Raw genomic sequence first — 25380 nt, forward strand, 5'->3', positions numbered from 1 at the left:
AGACACATCCAGACCATGCGCTAAAAATATTGCATCCCAATCAGAGTATCTGTGAAAACGTATCTTTCCGAAAATTTGACACGATTGCAATAGTTGCTCTCGCGGCAGAACAAGAATATAAAATAAAAGTCATTAATTTACCTGTAAGGATGCTTCAAGCATCCGTATGCATCGCGATATCGACCGTACAGGGTGCCATAGGAAACCCCTAGTAGTTCAGCTGCAACTTTCATTTCTATTTCTTTGTTCTTTATGGCCTCCATGACACGTTTGGTGGAAGATGTCTCCCAAAAGTGAGGGCGCCGGCCACCTTGTTGAATGTATGCAGTCATCTTAATCACGTCCACCAGTTCTTAGGAAATAGAACAAATGAATTAGGAAATTTCAAAAGCAGGCAAACCAATGAGAGATAGTAAGTTCAAAGAGAAAGGTTTTGTTCCTCACCGGCTTCAATAAAAACACGTTTAAGAATATTGAATACACAAAACAAAATAATTTTAAACACTAAAAATGTTTTACATTTGAGTACATAGCTTTAATTTCAACTTAGCTTCATTAATTTGGAAAAACAAATTACACAATTTTCTCAAGTGTATTTACTGCAGGTACGAAATGAGTAGTTTAATACCCACCTCACAGTTAAGTTGCATATGTAGAGAGTTTCAGTGGAATAAGGTTAAAATGCCAACGTTTCGATGTACATATCTTATAACTCACTTAACACAGTTGACATAAATTTAATATAATCATGGTTTCAAATGCACGAAGAAATTATTTGCACAAGATAAATAAGGAAACAGAAAATAGACCGGTTTGCGACTGAAATATTCTATCTGATGATACTTGCACGTGAGTTGGTCCTTAATGTCCTGTGAGGTAGAAGTGCAGCTGGCATAAATTAATATGGCATGTAATATAGTTAATTAAGAGAACTTCTACGGACTGCATTCTATAAGAGATTAATACCTTCTGCGTTGAAGGAGTTGGTAAAAATACGATTTAATATTTTATTTTTCATTTTTAACGAATTTAAAAATTTTTTGTGTACACTACGATAAGGTGCTGGATAATCAATTTTACTTAGAAAAGAAGAACCATTAGTTACGAAGCAGAAAATAGATTGAAATGTTTTTCCAAATTTTAACATATTGTTCCAAATTTTTATTAAAATGGGGTGCTTGCCCCCCCCCCCCAGCACCGCCAAAAATTCCCGGTTGTCGGCCCCTTCTATCGAAAAAAACTCCTTTTCTATCGAACTCGTAAATGCTCTGATTGATTTTTTTATATGTATATATTTTTGTTTTCAGTTTTGTATTTTTTGTATACAATCCATGTTTTTCCTGTAAACTTTTCACATCATAATAATAAAGAAATCGAAAAGCACTTACGTTTCTCTAAAAGACGTTGCTAGAGACGTAAACCTATTTTACGGCTTTAAAGAATTCCGTGGATTTCGACCTCGCCACTACATAAACTCTGCAAGGTACCCTTGCGAAGTGGACATACAATAATTTGGGCTCGGGCCTTAACACGTCGGTGTTCACTGCATTCTACCTCCTTCAACTATTGGAAATGATTAGCGATTAGGTTCCGAATATCATTCGTGTTCAATGAAATCATAAGGTTTTCAACAATTCAATATAATGGGAGTTCGTGGTAACACTACAGTTTTGGTAATATTCCAGAGAAAACTTTCCCACGATCTTCAATGACCTTGAAAAACATTCTATTCGTTCCCCTCTTCAGACCCACACCCTTCTCCCCATCTAAAACCACTTTCACATAGTTAACTTAAAAAAACTATAAGTCAACCAGAACAGCACTTGACTTTGGCAAAATTATTTCACCTTTTTTTTTCAAACAAACTAATAAAAACAAACTAAAAAACGTAATAAATGTTCAGTTAACTGAATTGGAGCAATGAGCTTTTTCGCACAGCATGCTGACATTATGCTGACTCCCATCCATAATCCTCCACATCTACCCAGATTTTCCTCATAATCATTCTTTTTCAAACACACTCCCATTCATTTATCAAACACTTTTCTTAATTTTCTGCATTTTCTTAAAGTTACAATCAAACCTCTCATATCCAGCCAATCACATCTCTTCATTCCTTGTCAACACATACAAAAACTGGTATCAATGGTCTCCATATTTTAATACCTAACACAAACCAAAGCCCTTCAAGGACTGAGACAATCGTGAAACGAACGTGTGAAACAAGCAGCATCGAGCCAATGCAAATTAGAGTTAGCTTTTTGGTATATTGCATTTCCTCACAGAAATAACACACATATGCTTACATGAAACTTGGGCATTCAAAAACTTTTTTCTGTTCTAGCCGAAACTCACTACCAATATTATAATAATAAACTAATATACAATATTAACGAAATATAATTTTTATTTATTACTGTAATTGAATTTCTTTAAAAATAAATTATAAATATTAAACTTTTTTTTTTATTTCTTAAGTACAGTTACATATATTCAATAATGATACAAGCTGATGTGCCACAAATTTACGGCAATTAACCTGAACTTTTCCGTATATTTTCAAAAAAAATATCTTCTGCCGCATAACACAGAATTTGCATAAATCTAAAATAAGTAAGTGCTATATTGATACGGATCTACAATTACGAGACCTGCATTATAGCGCTACGGATGCTCTTCACACTAAAAGGTTTTGCTACTTCAGAGCTATTGACATTAAAAATATCAAGACACTAGAATTTGGTTAAAAAAATCTGATAACAGAAAAAAAAAAAAATTATTTTTTTTCTTGTCATTATTGCTACCAGGGATTCCCAGCTGCGGCTTTGAATATTACGAAATACGTACTATCTACTGAACTCTCAAATTTAGAAAGAGTCAGCACATCTACCACACTCTTCGTAAGTAAACAAAACCAAATACTACAATTGCTGTTAACAGAACAATATACAAAATAAAGAAGTGACCATATAACAGATATGATTAGTTTAACCATTTAATTTGATCACAATAACATTTCGGAAGTTATATCACCAACAGACAGTAAGCTTACATATACCTTTCGCTAAATACATTTCACAAATGACAAACTCTGATTTAGCAACAATTTTCGAGAAATTATATTTATAAACTGAATACATTTTAAGGCTTGATCCTTTGTCCATCCCCTTTTCAAGTGCTGTTTTGTTCTACTTCTTTTTTTCTAGGATTAAAAAAAAAATACAATTCATCCCATAACGTTGGCATTTAAACACAACACCCAAAATGTTACGTCTCACCTAACGGCTGAGAAACATTATAAACAAATAATAATTATGTTATTAATACATTTTACAATAGTGATACAAAAAAATATTTTTATAATGTATTTGGCTGTAACTTAACAGCGAATGAGACTGAAGAAGACCCTATGGTACATAACTATCTATAAGCAGTCAGAAATTTTAATTCTTTCCGTTATTATTTAAACCATTTTAATACCAGATACGGCTTTCTGCAAAATATAGAATTTTGATCTTTCAATGCATTTAACTGTTTACCAAAGATTTAAATAATAAGATTCATGGAAGCCAGTGTTACATTATATACAATTTTTTCTTAACTTCTACGTAGGCATCGCTAGGAGCAAAAAAAGGAATGCAGTGCAGTATAGTATGTACAGTGCGCCAAACATTCTTTCTTTCTTACACAGTGCATTGAAGCAACAAATTGTTTCAAGCTGCTTTTATACAAGTGTTCGGATTATTAAACTTGAATTTGGATTACACTTGATGAAATAATTTAGTTGATTGAATTTTTTAATAACAATGAATCATTTTCCCATTAAAATTTAAAATCCTGAAATACAGAAACCATAGTTCTTCATAAACAAAAACTAAAGAGAGAGATAATGAATCAAAAAGCAAAAGAAGCTCGCTATTCAATTTACCGATCACTATAATGGTAAAAAACAATGATGGTTAAGAACTGCTGGAAGAAAATGATGAGCCATTAGTTTTAAAAAAATAAGCAGACTTTATTTGTTTCATAACTTTACAATTTAGTAGAGATATCTACTGGCGAATGCGCTGAATGCCCACTGGTGAGCTGCCAATTCTTGGCCCATCTTCAAAAAAAATCATATTGAACAAGGACCTCTGAAGAAAAGGTTTAATGGTTTGTTTTACATTTGCATGTGGGCACATGTCTGCCATAGCTAGTTTTTATTTCCCGAAGTTCCCATTCTCACTTTCCAGTTCATGTTTCACGTTTTCTAATGCAATGTAGATGAAAAAATCGGAATAGTAAGACACTGTACAAGTGAAAGACTCCTATCCCAGGGACTCCTCTCCCCTGGGAGAATGTAAACACCAATGTGTTTACAGCTTTGAACAGCTAGTGTGAAAAGAAACCTCTCCTCAATAGACTAACCAACTACTCCGAACAGCACGAATTAAGGTCGTCCGCACCTTCCAAGATAAGAGACTGATACCGGATGAACAAAGACAATGGTGACAGAGGCGAGTTACACAGTCACTTTAAAAGAAGCGTGTCGGGGCGTCTGCATCTTTTACCGACTACCGCATAAATGAAGGAAAACAAAAATAATCTTGGTTCTCCAGATTGGAGATTATGCATGGGTAGTCAAAATAGTTCAACCAAGAAACTTCACTGAAAACAACAGATGGATTTCTAAACACATCACACGCATAAGTTGTAGCACCCCATAAGAAAGGAACAATAAACCCCTCAATTAATAAGCAAACTGGCTTGTAAAAATTAAACTATGACGGACTTGTAACATAGTCTAGTTAATTGCTGATCAAGCCCAGTCCTACTAGTTTTGAGAATAATTACAATGTAAAGTTTTTATTCCAACAGATTTCAATGGTAGCATTGACATAGTACCCACACATAAATGTACCTACCTGGTTTAACGGGTACACTACCAACTGTCTTTGGCTGAGAAGCAGTCGCATCTGTAAGCATTAAGGTCATAAAATATGTATAACTAGCAATATTTCTTACATTTTCTACAAATCTTAGCATTTCAATGTACTTTCTTAAAACTAAATAGGTAAATTAATATAAAATAAGAATTCAAAGCTGTGTTACAATTTAAGATGAGGAATGGTCGTACACATCCTAAAACCATGACAAAACTGACAGGCTCGCATAGAAAACCTCTATTACTAAATAGATTATTGACTTTTGAGAAATACGTGTACTTCCATATCCCATTATCTAGACCATTGTAGGACCTGGAAGAGTACAAATCAATCTTCAACACCTGGTAAATATCTGGGCTTTTAAACTTCTTTTAAATGGTGGCATCGCGGATCCGTGTAAAATATAGTGAAGTTTCCTCTGCGAGAGCCATCACTTTATAGACAAAGCAAGACAGTAATGTTCTCACCAGGAAACACGCTGTTGGTTTTCCATTGCGATGCATTCCTGGTTTCTTTCTCAATTTAAGAATTTTCTTAGACTGCATGGTTGTTTCACCTAAAGAAAGGTTTTGCTGACAACGGGAGTGCTGCGCGCTCTTCTTAGCCAATTATCAGCTATATCAATGATAGTTATCAGCTAATTCTTTAAATTAGATGCCAAAGAAGCCTTGATTAACTCAAAATATGATAACTCTTTTGTTCTCAACCAAAATATTGTGTTTTCCGAGGACTCCACTTTCTAAGTGATGATTTTGGAGCTTTAAGGAAGGCTTGACTTCAGAGCCTAGTTTCCTGATTCCGTTAGACCCTGCCGAGAATGAACAGAATGCATATTGCAATGGCACATATAACACATAATGGCATGATGTTAAACAAAACGAATTTATCATTTCTTCTTAGTATCAGCCTCGTAGAAAACTTATTGAAGCAGAATTCGCAAATCATATCAACCAGAAGGAAAAGAGGAAGTCAGAAATATTGCCGCATAGAAGTCAAGACGCTGGTTCCACTTTTTTATGATTAATAAGTACCCATATATATTGAAATTTACATGGGGAATCAGAAAAATCTGCATTCTTTTTACCTTCGAAGGAACATTAAATGTGTGCAAGCAGTACAAACATAAAGTGAATTGTGAAATAAGCACAGTTAAATCCAATATACCTTGTCGATCTGACGGCGGTTCCGATTTTATCGAGTTCTCTCCTTCAATTACCGTTGGCAGTCCAGCGTTGTTCGCATTATTCTGGAGAAAAAACAAAAATGAAATTTCAAAGAAGGACAATCCCAATAATTTTTTTAAAACGTCATATTAACAAAAATTCAAATAAATTTGATGCGAAACCCTCCCACTATTTTATTTTATTGATTTGATTACTTTTTAAACGTCGTGCCAAAAAGAAAACCTTAATTTTACAAATACTCCGATTTTTAAAACTTCTTTTTTTAAAAATATATGGTAATTTAATAAGCAGATAAATCGTATTCAAAGTACCCTCTTACTACAATTCCCGAATTTTTGACGATAAAATAATAAATTTCGATTAACATACGAATTTAAGGTGAACATTAGAAGCCATTGTCGGAAAATCCTCAGAAAAGTAGGAAGTCCATTCTGTAATCTGTCACATCCTGTACTTTTGGAATTGTAATAAAAACCACACAGAATCGTAGCATATACTGAAAAGGTAGTTTAGAGGGGAAAATACCGATCTTCCCATCCTAGAAGTTCGCTTAATAAGATTTTCCTTGAAAAAAATATATATAAATAAAAGTTGTACACCCATACCAGTGCAATTAGAATATAAAAAAAAAATTAAAAATTCATTCAGTAAAGTGATAGATCCGGTTAATAGATTTTGTCCCCGTAGGGGGGAGTGGATTAGCCACTTCTTCAGGGTACTTGGCGTCCCTGCGGGTATCCCAGCCAAACAACATGAACATGAGCAACATATACTGTTACACCCCAATACATTTACGCAGTACACACAGGGCATAGTCATCTGTACAAGGAGGGGCTCAATAGCTCGGAACCGTTGCCCAAATTGTGTCAGGGTAAGGAGGAAACGGCCTCTCACTGGCTGTTCGATTACGTTATGAAACATTTGGCTCTTTGAGACCAAAAGAGATAGTAGCGCAAAAAGAACTAGTAGGGAAAGTCCTCAACCTCTAGATCCAAAGGGGGATGGCACAATAAGCCTCTTTTGGCTGCGGTGCCGTGGGGCACAGGTCCCTCCCCGATAATCTAATCTAATAGATTTTGTTCGCTAATTTATAGTGAGGTCCTCTGGTAGAAATCAATCTAAATATAAAATTTCAGCTTTCTACGATTTTTAGATATTTCTCCACGCACAAACACAGAGAAAGAGATTATTTTAGGGAAAAAAATACACTTTTTTCGAACTATGAGGACCTAAAAACAGATATTTCAACAGAGTGAAAACTCGAAATTTAAAATGTGAAATCACCTTAAAACAATATAAAGAAAAAGCATTAATTCAGAGTGGCGAGTGTTAATGGGTTACGTCAGCGCAACTTTGAAACCTTTGGCACTTTTGTTTTTTCATACATCTTAACTTTTTCTCTACACTGGCTTTATTTTGAAGTTCACAATCATGGAATAATCTGTGATTGTTTTAAAAAATATAAAATTAAAACAGTCCGGTAGGACAGTTGTATAAGGGTTGATCGTCAAAAACTGCAAGAAAAAGCGTAACGTTGAAAAACACCCAACTTTGACAATTTTTTTCTCTTTTTCCATAAAAGATAAAATTCCCAAATTTTCTTTAAAATATTAGACAAATCCTCCTTTATGACTGTAATTTTTTGCAACAACATAGATTAAATAGATTTCGAGAAATACGTTGCTGAAAATGTTTATTCCATGATTACACACTTCAAGTAAAATCGTTTATAATATCTTTCATAGACTCTCATGTTTTTCTTATTTCTGTTGGGATTAGAATTTTCAACCACCTTGAAATGGTGAATGGATAAATTTAAATTCGAGATCGATCGGCAAAAAGGAAAAAATGCATGCTATGACATAAAATCAATAATACTATCTAACTCTGTTAATATGGTAAAAAGGATGAGGTTGCATATGCTAATTTAAATTCAAATTAGTTTGTTTAAATTCAACTCACATTAATAATAGGTTTAACATCTTCGGGTTCCGAATACGCCTCCTCATGGGATCGGGTATCCCACATTCCTTCTTGACTATCTTCGTCCGCACTCTCACTCTATAAGTAATACAAACACAGATTAATTGTTTATTTTTATGTTCTACAAACTAATTCATTCGTCTTAGCAGACTTTATATGCAGTTGCTAAGTCTTTCATAAACACCACAACCTACTACATTAAATGAGTGCACTAAATTTCAGCGTATAAACAACAGATAATATTATATTTAATAATATATATTAAACATATTATTATGTTTACAAGCAAGTAAAACACTAGTTTGTGACAATATACAATTTTATTGAACAATCTTCTACCATCTAGGGAACGACATCAATTATCCCGTGATCCCAAAGGTTTAATACTTTCGTCCCAAATATTACTTCATACTAATTTTCGGACCTTACACTATTTCAATTCAAATAATTGTGGAAGAACAAACAAGATGGAACTTGAAATGCATTAATTAGTGTGCATTAGTGTCCTGCCCAAATTGCAAAAAGATTGTTGCAAGTCATGGCAGCATGCATCGTAACTAGCTGGTCAGCTAAGAACATACTATAGAATACATTAATCCGTTTCTCAGCAGGCAATTCTTAGAACTGGAATCTAACAGACGCACCAAATCCAGAGCCTTATCTTTTTTAGAAAAAATGCGTCCTTAGATGTTTATAAGAAGGTTCGTCAGAAGTCACCACATTGTCTTCCTAGCATTATTGTCACAGGAATTAATGTTTCGAGTACTAACCTCCTTTATAAAGGTGCTTTTCACTTGAGGTGACATAGCCTAGCTTAATCAAATGAGCAGTGATTATTTGAGTGAGGTTGATTACTTTGTTTGTTATTTTTCGAGACGGAACTTTATGATGGTTCAAAAATATGTCATATTTTGTACCGTTTACAGGAAGAGAAAATTTAAGAGCAGGCAGTTGGACTTCGCGTAGGAGACGAATGTACTAACTTAAATACTGAGTTATCCACTTCCCATACGCTGACTTTGATAAAGGAACTACACAAAAGGGGCCGAAAGATACACCAGCAAGAACTTAAGATTTATATTAACAAGTAAAAATTCATGCTTTTAAAAATATTGTACACTTACTACAAAATCGTCCGATGCCGGCTGAGAATGTTGATTAGGCAAACATGGCATTTTTGCAGGATTATAAATGTCACTATAATCAGATTTACCCTTACGCTTACGAGCAGCTACTGCAGCTGAGGTGTCTGTAGTTGAATATTGAGGATTGAGGGCCGTTTGCGGTGGAGAGACAACAGGTTGAGGTGTCGTTGGAGAGACTTTTTGCTGCACCATCTGCGCTCGTCCAACTGATCTAAACAAAACACAGGGCGCATTCTCAACAGATTCAGATTGAAAAAATAATAAAAACAACAGATTAACGATGTTTAACAAAATCGCCATCGTCAAATCTTTCAGCAATTTCTGCGTTACTGAGAGGTTATGAGAGTTTATAACAAAGGTTACTACACACATTTTCCAGAGACAAGATTAATTTTGTTAAAATTGTTTTACATAAAAAATGCGTTTGTTTTATTAGAAAAATTTATGTTATGTTCTTATATTTATCTAGTAATTGATTTAAGTATCTATTACATATTTCCCTTTATTTAAAATATATTGTGAGAGCGAGAGAACGAATTTATCTCAGTAAAAATAATTATAATTAATTATTTTCTAATAATTATTAATAAATTATTAACTAATTTTCATTATTAGCCTTAAACATATAATAGTAATTGAGATCTCCCTTAAACAAATATTGTGACCTCTTGTGATTCAGAAGGTGATGATCGAGAATTCTAAAATGAATTCTAAAGTAACCTGAACCTTACGAACTTCTTGGGTAACAATTCTCAAAAGAAACGTAAGTGCCAAGTTGTTGAGTTTGGGAAATTTAGTGGATAAGATCCGTAAATTATTTAAATAAATTAAAAATTCCGAATGCCTGAAATCACCAAAAATACCTCATTTAACTCAGTTAAGGCAAGCATAAAACAACTTAGAGATATTTATGTCACAGAATCTTTTGTTTCCGACAGAATTTTGGACATTCACTCATCTTCAGAGTTCAGGAGCTCAGAATTGTGACATGTTTTGCTCATTCTGTTCAATTTGTTCGGTACATCTTATTTTTAGCAATTCTTGAAATGGATGAATGGTAAGGACAGCAAATAGGGTATTAGGAGCCGCAATAACTGCTAAAGCTCAGCATTGTGGACCCTATCTCCCAGAGTAAAAAATTTAGTGACTTTTTTTTTTGTACATCAACTGCAGGGACATTAGCGTCCATAGTATTTAATGTTTCTACATTCCTCAAGCCGTAAGATTTTTCTACATTGAGGTTACAGTGTATATTTGATGCTTCAGCCACATTGAGTACAAAGTGTAATTTGAAATTTAATTTCAGAAGGCATGATAGATGAAGTAGCTTGATTCGAAGAGCTGAAAAATTTCGATGGCTTTAGGCAATACTGAAGACCATTTTAAGAGACTAAACTCTATATACGTAATTAAAACTTGCAGTAATTAAGCTTTTGTCATGCACCGTTGGTGAGTTTGAACCAAATATTGTAGTAGTAGTGGAAGGTCTAAATTTTTTAACGAATTTGATGAGCAAGACATTGATGATAAAGATGAACAAAAAATCCGAAACTGATTAAAGCAATATATACATGCTAAATATTTCACAATTTACTTTACAGCACTGCGGCGCTAAAGCTAAGTTGTAGCTATGTTATAGCTAGCTTGAATAAAATGTCACTATAGGTCTTCTTCATCAACTTAGAACTCATGTAGTCGTTATAAACCAGTTAATAAAGTCTATGTGCATATAAAACATCTTTTATATATATATATATATTTCTTCTACTTTTAATTATATTTCTGCGAACAATTCGATTTGCGACCGAACGACTAATTTAGTGTTAATTTTTAAACATGATCTAAATGCTTTATAATTTTTTGTGCGCCGTCTTTTAGGAGATAAATCTTAGACCAGAAAAGTCCAGAAACAAAAGTTGCAATAATAGGGCTGTGGGCGCTAATAACCTTGCTGTTGATGCGCCGGGAAAAAAATTAAAAAAAATGTAGGGCTGAGGCAAAAACTTTCTCAAGTTTTGTAATTACTATATTTTGGTTAACTGAAGAATAAACACGTATTTAGTTTTTCATTTTTAAGTTTAGAATGAATTACACAGCCTGCAAAAAGCGGAAAAACGCAGAACTCTTTCGCTCCAACGAAAATTGAAGCATTATTTTTTACGAGTTCATCTTTAGGGAGGTGCAAATTTATATATACCTTAGTTTTCACTATGAAAATTTCATTAATAAACTGGTCTTGGCTTAAATCCAGAACACCTATACTTCAAAGAAAGCGGTTGTCGCGCCCGATCGAAGCTCTTTATTCTTCAACTTCCAATATATGTGCTATTTCACACACTCTAGAAATTTTTAATTAATAACTGAAGAACGACCTGATCTTGTCCAGTAATTCCATTTTTGAACTGTATAACCAAAACGCTACCGCCCTTGTTGATTTAAGAAACACGGATGTTTCTTTTAATAAAGAAGTCTCAGTCCCGAAACTCACAATTTGTTTCTTTGATTGCAAATTGTGATGGGGTAGTTAACTGACTAAAGAGTTAGTCAAAAAATGGACACCGGTTTAAAGCACGAAAACCAACAAAAAGGATGTAATATCAATCTTTAAAGATTAACATTTTTTTCATGCACAAAGACTTTTGTAACGACTTAATAGTGAAGTACGTTGATTTTCTTGCATGATAAATGCATTTTTAATCAAACTCAAAGGACTTTACCGCTATTCCTATGAAGCTTCTTATTGCACATTAGAAGCAATACTAACAATTTACACTTAAGTCTGATACACTAATTACAAGTAATGAAACATTAGATTACTTTGTCTGGATTGTTTAGATGTGGAAATAGGCGTGAGCGCAAAGAATAAATTAATAAAAAATGTTAAGATTTAACTTGATAAGTCTACTGCTAATTCTTACTACATTTGTTCTCGCCTATTTGCACATACTAGAAACACCTGCTTCCCTAAAGATACATACCCCCCTTTATTTAATGACATAACGTCATGTTCCAAGGTTTTAGGTGTGCCCTGGTGATGACTTTCAGTTGACCTCCAGGAGACTGCCGCAAGGCCTTTGATTCTCAACTCTTCAGCTGTTTGAAGAAGCGTACTTAACTGGGACTAAAAAGAAATACAATATCAATAGAAAATTCTTACAATTGAACCATTTGGAAGGCAACCATATCACATGTTAACGATTCTGGTAAATTTTGACAAGCTTAATTTAATACAAACTAGGGCTGTGAAGTTTAAACTTCAATACACCTAAGAAAAACAATAACGATAGAATTGTTTCAAGTATCTTACACGTTATATGTCTTTACCCATAGCTTAAAATAATTACTAATTACTTAGGTAACCTCGTTTTACAACAAAAGCAAGTCAACTAAACTATTAAGTTTCAATCTTGAAACAAACAATACATAGTTTATAACTTGTAAACAGATTAATTGTTTTTTAAAGTCAGCTTAATCATATACAAATTTCCTTTGATAAGTTTATCTGATAAGGATAGGAAAATACATAATAAACAGGAAATAAGATTTAAACTAATACGCATATTTTATTTTAATACAGCTTACATATTATTAATATGTAAGAAATAACAAAATATATATACTTTCTAATAATTTGGCATTTATCGTTCAATGTTCTCACTGGAAAAATCTGCAAGATAAACTACAGTCAGGATACTTCACAAGTTCACATTAAGTTAGCAATAGTTCAGCCCATTGTTCCCCAAACTTAAAGTACTCCCTATTTTAAAGGTTGGCCCGCAAAAAAATCTGGAATGACACCCTCTATCAACTTTTACGTCGACAAATTTCTTAGTTCTAATTCTAAAACGACCAAATTTCCACAAATATTAGTTTCTTTAGTGGGGCACATACATACTCAGAATATAAAAGCACTCCCATAAATCAATCATCCCATCTATCTATAATCGCTTACACTAATTTAATACACACAAAGTCTGTTACGCGAAAGTTGAAGCAATTATTAGGTTTCAGATAACAACAAACTAACTCCAGGCTCATTATTTAACATTCACACATACGGATTCCACGTAAAAATACATTTCACAGGAAGAAGTCACAACAGATGCTGTTGAATTTATTCGAAAGCCCCTCTCTTTTCTAGAAGTATACAAGAAACCGATTGGTGATTACCAAAAATCTGTAAAATGAAAAAAGTGTTCTGGAAATTACAATTTGAGGTCAAGCGATTTCGCTTTTTAACATTATAAAAAGTATATAGACTAGATAAGTATAATTTCAATTTGGAGGAAAGCGAAAGCAAACTCACGCCTTCCTGAAATTAAAATAAATGTTTCAAAATAAAAAAGATAACAGACTAGTGCGCATACGCAAGTACGAAAACCATTTAAATCATTTTTGAGAAAATTCGATAGCGTACTTAAGTATTTTATAAATTTTATTTAAATACCATTTTATAAATTTTTGGACGTTTCGACAATCGTTGAATGACAACTTCTAAAGCGAACAGTTAGGTATTTTACTATTTGTGGAAAAAGAATACGAGTTTGTATTAGCTTTATGTGACCGTAAAAATTCATATTAGGGATTCAATTAGCGAAGAATCCGTCTTTTGCCAACGCTTTGAGTTTTCTGTAACCAATCAACCCGCATAGCCACGCCCTGAAAAAGGCAATACATTTGCCGAAACGTTGGCAAAAGACGGATTGTTTTTGTTTCTTGTTCTGGACCGATTCCTCAATATGAAAAATACATTAATAGTGGCAAGGGGAACCGTTATTATTAAAGTTTATATAAAAAAAAGACAAATAGGAGGGGAATTTTGCAAAAACCCAGTTTTATGTAGGTAAATATTCTTAATAAGATACTGTTGTTAAAAATGAGGTTCGGAGAAGCGACAGCCTCAATGTAATGAACATAAGAGATAGTGAATAGATGTGAAAATAATTATCTATTTTTATTATTGGGTCGCAGGTAGATGATCACAAAGAATTACATTTCACTTAACGAATAAAAATTTAGAAAGTTGTTATACCATTCTTTTACTACGTGGCTATAATAAAGTTATAAGAAGGCAAAACAAACCGATAAAAAAAAGCAAAAACACTATTTTTTTCAGATGGGCCTTACGTCTAATTCCCAATCACTTGTCGTGGGCGGAAGAGGACAGTAAACATACTTTACCATAAATTTCTTATATTAACCATTAAATAAAATGCAAGGCCTCGGCCTGGACACGAACCCAGTACCACAAAGGTCGCCGTCCCTATAAACGGATCAACCCACCATAATATCGAAGTGTAATGGTAATTCCCTAGATTTTTAAACGCAAAGTTATAGTCATATCCCACGGTGATGCCCAAAACTCAACTTCGAAATTTGATACGATTGCACTACCTGCAGTAATCAGTAGTCAATAAAGAGTGCTGTAAGCAAAACAATCAGAAACCTAAACTGACAGTTCGAGGATCGTAGCAGTCTAGCCTCCACTCTGATGTCCAAATATTATCTTATACAATCATTAACTGAAGTTTATCAAAACAAAAATATTCACATTTTCTGTTTTGTTTTTCCTCCATGAGTATATTTTTATTCAACATGTGAAAAGACTTTTTACTTTATTTTAATGTTTACAAACTCAATGAGTTGAAAAAAGAAAAAAGAAGGAAATGCTCAGAAGAGTTTCAGTAACAAATTTGCACAAAACAAGGTCATTTTATGAAGACTACAATTAGTGAAATTATTAAACCGCCACCTTCAGGAGCTCTATTTTTTTTTTAAAGTAATAGCCTAACGAAAATTTACCGGCTCTTTCTAATTAACTTACATTTTCTACATTAATTTCTCCTTTATACATGAATTCTACTAATGCTTTAATGTCTTCAAATTTAACATCTTTCAAAATTACTATAGGATCCTTCTCTTCGTGTTTAGAAAATATGGAATCAAAATATGTGCTGCAGGCACTCAACATCATCTGGAAAAGACCAAATAAACATTTGTCAATTGTATCAGTTAAGTATGTGTCCATTAGTTATTAAGCTTAAAAATATGCAAATCACGTAAAAGAAAATTTCAATGAATTTACTTCTAGTCTAACTTGTTCAGCTTAGGTGAGAATTGTTATCCAAAGGAGGCCTTTCTTGGATGGCCTCCAAATGGATGGTTGTACGTTTAGGGCATTTTTGAGACATCAAATTTCTCGTAAGTACAAAAATCTAAAGGTTGGGCAAGACTGGTTGGTGGAAACATCAGGCCCTCAGGCAGTTTCAACCGTAATTTACTCGCAAAATTTAAAACTATATTATCCAAACAAGACAGGGGAAGGCGATGTTTTCTTGGGTCCTCTGCGTGGCAACTGCAAATTAAGGAAACATTGCCTAACGTTGGTCAGTGGAGTATTTATCCGAAAAAAGAGCACATATTGGATGAGAGCGAAGAGCTTTTATGGTTAAGGACGTCTACTTAGAGAAAAAAAAATGCACGCACTTTAGCTTCGCCCTGAACTATATACTTATGCCCATAGAAGCTTCGGATAGAGTAGTATTTTCTTTTCTACTGACTGATAATTATATTAACACACATTACTCCTAGATATAATCAAACGACTGGAGTAGTGCTCTAACTAATAGGCGTCACAATGTCACAGTAGGACAACTTGGTTCGAGGTGGCATAGGCAAACTACCCAACTTTAACAAAATCAAATCAAAATATTATAAATCATAAGCAGATGTATTGAAACTTAAGGAGCGTCAGCAAATTGTATGAGGTATTGGTACACGGACTATTCTCAATGCAATGGCTACCTCTAGATTAGCTCTGGTTAGAACTAAGGAGGCACCTAGCTGAACTTGAAAGTCGGGAATTGTAATCCAGGCTTCTCCATTCAACTGATTCTGTTCGAAGGCATACTTACTTGAATTAATAAGAGTAGTAGTACTTAACATCGACGACACAACAAATTTACAACTAAAGAAAGCGGCTGGCAAAAGGGCCTACCTTATGTGCCCGAAGTGTTTTTCCTTCACAAGCTAGCGTCACGTCGCAAAAGCTCTCCCTCTCTAATAACTGGGCGAACATAACCTGAAGATTGGAATGGTGGTACTTCCACCGTAGGCAGTACTGCTGCGCTACTAAATCCATTTGGTCAGGTAGAGGCATTTTCAGCTTGTTTTTTTGCTTCCAAGCAAAATTATCAAGGATCTAACATGAATATCACAATTCTCCCTGCCCTTCTGTAATCAGTTTCAAATGAAGATCATCTTGTCAACCTCTCCTGTAAAACAAAAATAAAATGTTAAATGAAGTAACAAAAAAAAAAAATTCTGAAATAAATTTAAAAAATCTAGAGATGCGAAACTACTATTATACAATTTGCTGTTGCTTATTTTCTAGGCGTTTTTTTCTTTTATATTATGAATTTTAGTCTGTTAAGAATACTACTTGAAAAATCGTCATTATACATCCTCGAAAGCTTTGGCTCTAATATTATACAGTATATCTGTATCACATCAGAGCCAAAGCTCTCTGTATCTCTGATACACAAATGTACTCGTGTAGTGTGAAGGTTATACATCTAATTTGGCTACTAAGTGCCTGGAAAGGCGGTTTGTTACAGCTGACTTTTATTTTTGTTTTCATTATATATTGGGTTAAGATACTAGAGTCTGATCTAAAATTAACTAGGGCATTTACACCTTGCAGACGATGCCTAAATTAATTAAAAAGTAGACACAAATAACTTATACCAAATATACATAGATTGGACATCATCAAAACTCAATCAAGAAAACAACGACGAAATCAATTGCAGTAACCTACCTGATTGTAGCCGCAACAAAATATAACTTCCTTTGAAGTACATATATCTCTGTAAATCAGAACTGAATTGTTTGGCAATTGGATAAAAATGATTTTTCAGGACTTGCACCAAGCAAATCAGAGTTCAGATTACTATGACATTTAAACATGAAGAAATAAAATTCATGAATTTGAAATTTAACACTCATTTTGTAACATTTTCTACCCTAAAAAAAATAAAGATGTTCCCTTCTAGCCTAAGCGGCGTAGTTAAAAATTTACTTAGGAAGGGATGTGATATTTTTTGTTCCATTGTAGTCTTTACAAAACACCTTTTTTCACTTTGGCAGTGACCAGTATACCATGCTAAAAACAGTGATCAACATGTACTGGTTAGGAACCAATTGTAGGTATTCTCAAGTAATATTTAATTTCAACAAACTTATAGCAACTCTAACCATCACGTATTGGACACAAGAAAAGCATTAGAGTTTGACTCAAGGCTACGAGTTTCAAACAATATCACCTTCGCAAACTCGGATCTCTTAAGTGTTCAACCTGTAACTTTTGTTAGACAAGATAATCAAAAACTCTAGTAGAATATAGGATTGCACTCTTGAAAATTAAAGATAAACATTGAAGCATGATAGTATAATGTATAAGAAATAAGAAGTTTAAAAATAACATTTTTCAAAATTTTCAGACGGGATACATACTCTTTGAAGCCTGCTTGTCTAAACAAAGTCTAGACCAAAGGCACACTTAAAAGACACCTAAATTAATCATCGACTGAACACCACTATATCCATTTCCACTAGACCATTCATTCCAAGGTTACGGAATATTCAATATACGTTTTTTAGGGATATCGCACTCGTTTTTCAACAAGCTACGAAAATAAGACCGCAACAATGAAAACAACAAGTGCAGTGGCGTTAGATATTTCCAAGAAAAATTATTAAAATGAAGATCTATAAGGTGTGACGTCACGTCTTAGATGTACACAAAAAAGCTGCCTTAGTTTGGATTAGATTAGATTTAAGCATGGAACAGGCTGAATTCCCTACGCACTGTAGCCATTACTGTTTTGGCAACCACTACATTTAGTTGAGTAAAACCTAAACCACCACAAACAACCTCCACTACAAATGACACGATCACATCTCTACTGCGCCCCTGAAGAAAGCCACTCGTGTAGATAGATTACTTAATTCAAGTGGTACAACATTAAATTACGAAATAAGAAGATATCGAATGAGAGAACAAAAATAAATTAGTGAGCTTTACTGTTGAAAGGTCTTGTGTGAACGGCCGAAATACGACAAAAGAAAGTTACTTCTGAAAAAGTACGAATATGTGTGAGACTTTCCAGAATGTAAACGGCATTCATCTTTATGACATGTACCAAGCACAATGACAGAATTTTTTTTTTTAACAGAATGACACATTTGACCTTACTTCAATTTAATTTTACATGGACCACTGCTACTGGGTTTCGTAGTGTGGATAAGCATCAACCTTTAAACATACATATTCAATTTGAAGAATCTTAGTTGTATAAACATAATTTCTTAAAAACTTTCGTCACGCCGACTAGGATGGAGTTAATTGGTTTCTTTTAGGAAGTCTGTAGAATTCTCACTTATTCACCCCGAGATTAACAGAAATGTAAGGCTTTTTTGAAATTATTCTTACAGACAAGCTGGGAAACTATTGGGGTGAGTAAAACAAAATTTAAAGAGTTAAAATGAATTATTATTTTTTCTTTCATCAAATTTCTTCTAACTTTCGAAATACAGTCTATATTTCGGTTAGTTAGTTGCCACTAGAAGCCTTGCTGTTCGATCCCCTGCCGGTACCACTCTGTGAGTTTCGACTGGAAAAAGTCTTCTACTCCAGTTTTTAGCTCCTACAATCTCTTCAATGTTTTCCCCATAAGAAAGTGAGCCATTGCTCGGAAAAAGATAAAAGTCCGAAGGCGCAAGATCAGGGCTATAGGGAGGGTGCGGTAGAAGTCGGGAAGTGTGCGGCCGGGCGTTGTCCTGCTGCAGCAAAACATTCTTCTCATTCACCAAAGCGGGGTATCGCCTCTCCAAAACCTCGTGCATTCGTTGCAGCTGTTCCCAACAAAGCTTAGAATCGACAGAACGTCATTCCGAAACAAACTCATAGTGGATTACACCTTCAAAATTAAAAAAAAAACCGACAGCAATGTCTTCTTTTCAAATTGACATCGCCTTGCGACTGGTAGAGCGGGCTGGCCTCGACCTATCTACTGTCCTGATGAGTTAGGATTACGCCAGTAAATCCACTTTTAATGAAACGTTCGCCACTTGGATTTTGAAGGTGCGAACGGCAAGTTTCCTTCCAGGCAACGTTCGGCTTGCTGCAAGGTGAGTTCTTGTGGAACTTCTCTACATGGTCTCTTCACTTTACCTAATTTCTGTAAGTGGCGATTCACTCTTGACTGTGGCAAACGAAGTTTGGAGGATAGCTGCCGAGTACTTTTTGTGGGATCATCTTCAATAGCGTGTCGTAGAGCCTCGCTGTCCACAACACACGGTCGCCCTGAGCCTGCCTACCTTTCCAAGCTTGTATCGCCAATTTCAAAATTTTCAAATCATTAAAGTTAGATTCCTCTTCAACTTTCCGTATCAAACGCGTGGTTTTGGCGGCTGTAAATTTTCTTTTCCAGTAATGTCGCAAAATTACTTGAATTCCATACCTCAACGTCATTTTAATTGAAAGAATGCCAAACAAGTACTGAGCCTCAAATTATTAGAGAGACATTATGTTTACAAAATGATTCAATATAGTATTAGGATTAAAAAGATACCAATAACAACAACATTGGAATTAACAGAGTGAGAAAGAAAGGTCAATAAACATCGACTAATTAAAAACGGTCTTTTTTTTACTCACCCCAATACATAACTATTTTGGTTCCCCAATGAAGATCGGATTCCCAATATGGTTAAGCACTGTAACTACTTAACTTATACAAATGAAAAAAGTGCTGCACAGAAAACTGAAAGCGACTGATTCTGATAAGGCATTTTCAGAGTACATCAACATAAGGGCAGAGCTGAAGGTTTCAATAAAAAAAAAATTGAGATAGGATAGGACATTTTTAGGTATAAAAAATGGTTGTGATCCTGTTCATCACAGATCCTGTCCTCATCGTTACAGCAAAGGGTTGACTTCAATGTATACCAATATATTGGTATACTCTTCCTGAAGAAGCTTCGACTGTCAGATATTTCCACGGATTCTATACAAGTTTATTAACTTTTTTGAAGTATCGCCTGACGTGGTTTGTGACGAGATTCTTCCCTTTTTCCTCTAAATCAACCTCCTTATGCCGTCCTTTGAGCCTAACATTTAACTAGTCTATAAGGATAGGTGTTTTGTCTGATAGATGGAAAAGCAAATGTACACCAATCCCTAAAAATAGGTATTCAAACTCGATCGATAACTTTCGACCAACCTTGGGATGGCAGACTTTAAGCAAGCTTTTAGAAAGTCACATTCTCTCACATGGTTCTATTAAATAATTTTCTCTCTAAAAAGCAACACGCCTAGTTTCACAAACTAGGCTACTTTTGGAAGCTTTTTATGAGAGGTTTCAGATTGACACGATATACTTTATTGTTGTTTTTAAGAAACTGGTACGGTGGAGGATTTACTATCCGACCATTCAATGGTTTTCAACGTATTTGAGAAAAAGAAAACGAAATGGAAGTACTTCTTCAGTTGAGATAGATGTTACATTGGGAATTCCACAAGGATCTAAGTTGGGACTAAGACGTTTATGGCTTTCATGAAGAATGCGCCAGATGGTTTCGAAAATACAAGTTCCTTTTTCTGCCGATGATTCGATTTTTTTTTTTTAAAGAATAATAAGAGACTCTTAGATGTCACAAAAAGACCTGAATTACCTGAATGGACGGTCGAAAAAGAACTGTTTAGACCTAAACATTTGTAAATGCGCAGAAATTGCGTTCATTAGGAAGAAAAAGCCGTATTAGATCTCTTACACTCACGAGATTTTCTTTTAAATAGTTGAATTAGTGAGGTACTCCAATTCAAACAGCACACTGATGAAGTGTAAAACATGGCAGCTAAATCTACAGGTTTTATGTTAAGACATTGCATGGACATCATGGTATAATAAACTTGAGTACGATTCCCTTACCGTGCACAGCAGGTGAAATACAGCAGTTAGAAAAGTTGCAGAAGAAATTTGTCTGCTCCCTAATATATTGAATGCAGTAAAATGACGACGAGGTCTATTTGTATTCCTTGAGGATAGGCACTGAGGAATGATCGAGGCCGATTGTGCCAAAATCTTATTTAGAATGAGATTCCAATTTGCACTTGTCAGACACAGACGAGTCACAGTGTTTAACATTTGTCATATTTCCAATGCACATGCAGCGAATAGAAAAGTGGAAGACAGATGCTGTAGAAGGTAGCACAATTCAATACCCGATGAATTGGACATGTTTAGATCGGATAGATTTGATATAAATGTATATAATAAGTGGTTCTGCTTTACAACGTGAAGTTGTTTAACGACACATCATACTTATCTGTCATAAAATAACATATTTTGGAGCAAGGAGTGTGATTAAATTAATGAATTTCGCGTTTCGGTCAATGATAATGCCGGCCTTGTTCATCGACGGCTCGCTTGAAAAGGATAGGTGATGGTAGAAAGACTTACTTGTTAAGGACAAGGAACTTTTGATCTGGCTTTCGACAGTCAGAAGTTGCCAGTTTATTCAAATTCTCATTTAACTTTGTTATAATATCCTCACTTTTCAATAACTCACTAGAGAAGCTGCATCTCAAACTACTTTCTCCGATGTTGCCATATTCCAAATAGTATATTTATTCATATTTGGACTCTGAAAACCATTAAAATACGAAACTGAAACGACTGCATCCTGAATTACAGCGCGAAAAGTGCTATAAATTAAAATTAAAGCGCGCACCTACAGCTTGTACTTTGATAATAACCTTCAAACGACCCGACATCCATACTGTGTATTTCATTTTCACCACTATGACCTTAATTGTGGATCGTCATTAATTTTTTTTTTATATATTTATATATTATACATATATATTAATATATATTATACGCAAATTATTATTATTATTTAAGGTTAGAAGGTTTTAAGGTTAGAGGGCGAAAGCTCATATTTTAATATAAACAATTTTTTTCTAACAAAAGGATTCATACAAATATATCATGCATTTAATGTACATAGAGTTAAATTAATCCACTTGTGACTTGCCTACTTGCAACAGAATGGATCCACCAAGCCTTTTAAGTTCTTATTTCAGGTGGAGAGGCCTGCAAGAGTGGACTTTCACGGCCAGGCAACTCAGTATATGGGTAGCTTAATGACAGAGGAGCTGGAGGCGTAGGAATAATCCAAGATTTAATATCTTGGTTAGCCTAGGTAGGCTAGCCAGTCTTCATGAAGAGCACGTTGTAATATTTATTTGTGCTGCTGGATTATTAGATGAGGGACAATTAATTTAGAAGTTTTCTTCTGGTCAGCCAGACACCTCACAAAAAGGCTGGGGAATATCCTATAAAGTCTCTTCAAAGATAGTGTGGGACTGCTTGAAGATCCTGATGAGAATTATTAGTACAAATATGAAGGATTCTAAGAGAGAAAAAGGACAGTGTGGTTGAGGAGGCAAAGATCATTATGGGCCTTTGAGCCATTAGAAGAATAAGATATTTTTCGTATATTTAGGTAATAATCAGGATATGAGGCGTCAGTCCGCTGGGCTTGAAGGATCTCTTTTAAAGCTTTTAAAGGACCTGAATTAGTTATGGATTACGAAATACCTCTCAAGTGCAACCATCAATAGTCACAGGAGTGGAAATCCCTGGCCAGAAGCAGGAGAAAATGTTCCATTGCTTGCTGCTCGCCAAATTTAATTTATTGTTTTAACGGGCGAATATTCGGATGATTAGGCCTCTTAAAGAACCTCTGCATACTAAAGGAACTATGCCTCTCATGAGGATATCAGCGGATAGACTTTGTAAATTTTGTCAGAAAGATGAAGAAACAGCACTGCACTTAATGTATAGGTGCGAAGAACTAATTGACTGAGAGTGTGCCTACTTGGAGAAGAAAAAATTCTTTATCTTCATACATTGCCTAAGAAGTCCCTCACCATACTCCTAAGTCTAATCAAATAATAGGACTGAAGAGGGTATTTCAACTGGTAGTTATCACAATAGATTTTTTTTCATTCTATAATGTTTCGGATTTGCAATCTTCTTCGCTACTGATCATGTTTCTAACCATTGTCACACAGTCAGATTCACCTTCAATGAATGAGACCACAATAACTTCAAAGTTATGAGATACAACTTCTGAGTTTAATGTAAAGAATTTATAACTGCCATTATTTCAGTTTCTGTCGCATGTATCATCAGAAAAGTCAAGAGATTCACCAGTAAAGAGTCCTGCATTGCTTTAGATTAAGAATTTAACTCACAATGATAAAGTTTCTGACTACTAAAATCTATCTATCTAGCAGTGAAAAATTCATGCATCAGATCTCTGTATAAAACTTTATTTTTCACTCATAAATATGCTCACTACTACTATCCAGTTTGTATCATGTACAGTATTTGGCTGCCTCTTATTAAGTTTCTTTCACAAAATACATTATCTGATAAGTCAAGAAATTTATCAGTAGAGAGTCGTACATTATGTTTGTGTAACAAATTTGAGTTCCAATGATAAAAGTTTGTCAACTAATAACAATATTCACATACATGATTCATGAATAACTGAAATCCAAAAGTAAATTAAATTACCAAAGTTAAATTACAATATTTAACTAAATATTTCTTTTGTTATTCTAATGCAAACACTTAAGTTTGACAAATATTACAGATGTTATGAGAAAGATTTTAAGATGAATGTAAAGATAGGATAGACTGATCAGTTGGCTGCCCAAAGAGACCAAAGAAGAGTCGTTACTTTAATTAAGTGCAGAACGGATCTGTTAAACCTAAATGTGGTATAAGATGACAAATAAAACGGTGTGCAATTCTTGGTGGTGTGTCCTATCCTTTCTCCATTCAGAATGAAATACTTATTCTAAACTATTAAGTACAGAAAAATTGATGGAATACCACAATGGCAAAAATTGAAAACTCTGATGTAAGTGAGGCTGACATGTATTACATATAGACTGTATAATTGGAAAATTTAATTACTTACAATAACATTACAAACTTCGCAGACTGTAGTTCTACCATGACAGTCATTGCTTATTAACACAAGAATTTTGTTGTTAGTACTATTTTCTAGTCACTTTCTATATTTATTGTAAATAGTAGTTATAGAACGAAGACGTTAATTATCTACACACTGTTTCCCAGTACACAAAATAGTTCACTATTAAGATCGTAATTAAAAATTGTTTAACCTTCTTTTTAAAGAAAAAAAAGAAATAGTTGTCTACCACAATTAAAACATGAAATGAATGTTTTATTTCAGCCTCGTAATAACGTAAAATTAGGAAGAAATCTTTGACTGAACTCAATTAAGAGTGAATATTCTTTGACCAACTTTGAACAATTTTGCACAATTCTAAAGCATAACACGGCTAAGTGAACAATTGTTAAATTACACTAAAATAATTTCCTGTATCTTTTTCTTTGTGAAAAAGAAACAAAAAATCAAACGTGAAAGATACAAAAAAAGAAGAAAAGTATTTCGATTATCTTATGTTTAAAGTAAGTATAAATATGAGAGAAGAGGTAAATTCAAGTTGTAAATGAAACAAGGAATTAGAATAAAATGTGCAGCAAATTAACTAATTGTGGTGACAGCAAGAAAAAAAAACAAAATAAAGAAACCAAAAAAAAATGGTGTTTTCCTATTAGAAAACGAATTCTCGAAATTAGATTAATAACATTGTAATTACCATTCTAAAGATTATTTCACTTCATTAATTTTTTTTTATTTCTTGAACTACTCAATCCTAAGATACTCTTAAATCATTCCCGACACGAGTGTCTATAAGTAACTTAATTTACTTCCATTTTTTTTTTTTTTTTTTTTTTTGAAATAAAAAAGTTGATCGATATGGTTGTTTAGGCTGCAGATTTAATTTTGAATCTAACATATCTAACTTGTTGGGTCTTATACAGTTAATGTTTATGTTAAGATTCAAAGTTACATTTTAAAAAGTATCAGAAAACAATAAAAATAAATAAATAAATAAATCAAATATTGTCAGTTGATGAAGCGTTTTAAAAGGCACGTTAAATAAACAAAATTTAAAGTTTGGCTACT

At 33.9% G+C, this 25380-nt stretch overlaps 1 protein-coding gene and 1 long non-coding RNA gene across 4 annotated transcripts in view; one reads left to right on the forward strand and one right to left on the reverse strand.

The window, feature by feature from the left end:
- Nucleotides 1–25380, reverse strand: part of LOC141459311 (uncharacterized) — a 53690-nt gene that overhangs the window by 25858 nt on the left and 2452 nt on the right. The window contains exons 1-9 of one of the 3 annotated variants that reach the window (XM_074138228.1): nucleotides 25010–25375; nucleotides 16238–16514; nucleotides 15065–15214; nucleotides 12219–12361; nucleotides 9220–9451; nucleotides 8075–8173; nucleotides 6093–6174; nucleotides 4908–4958; nucleotides 142–352 (exon numbers count right to left, since the gene is read on the reverse strand). In XM_074138228.1, coding sequence (XP_073994329.1) covers nucleotides 142–352; nucleotides 4908–4958; nucleotides 6093–6174; nucleotides 8075–8173; nucleotides 9220–9451; nucleotides 12219–12361; nucleotides 15065–15214; nucleotides 16238–16399 — 1130 coding nt within the window. In that variant the 5' untranslated portion in view covers nucleotides 16400–16514; nucleotides 25010–25375. Of the gene's footprint in view, nucleotides 1–141; nucleotides 353–4907; nucleotides 4959–6092; nucleotides 6175–8074; nucleotides 8174–9219; nucleotides 9452–12218; nucleotides 12362–15064; nucleotides 15215–16237; nucleotides 16515–25009; nucleotides 25376–25380 lie in introns of those variants that run through there. The other 2 variants (XM_074138227.1, XM_074138229.1) reach the window with 2 other exon arrangements.
- On the forward strand, nucleotides 10069–12393 carry LOC141459313 (uncharacterized). Its single transcript, XR_012461439.1, has 3 exons — nucleotides 10069–10459; nucleotides 10547–10689; nucleotides 12255–12393. It is a non-coding gene; the product is annotated as an uncharacterized lncRNA (long non-coding RNA).

The sequence above is a fragment of the Rhodnius prolixus genome, unplaced genomic scaffold (genome assembly GCF_049639745.1).
Source record: "Rhodnius prolixus isolate KJV_2025 unplaced genomic scaffold, Rpr scaffold_11, whole genome shotgun sequence".
Taxonomy (NCBI): Eukaryota; Metazoa; Arthropoda; class Insecta; order Hemiptera; family Reduviidae; genus Rhodnius; species Rhodnius prolixus.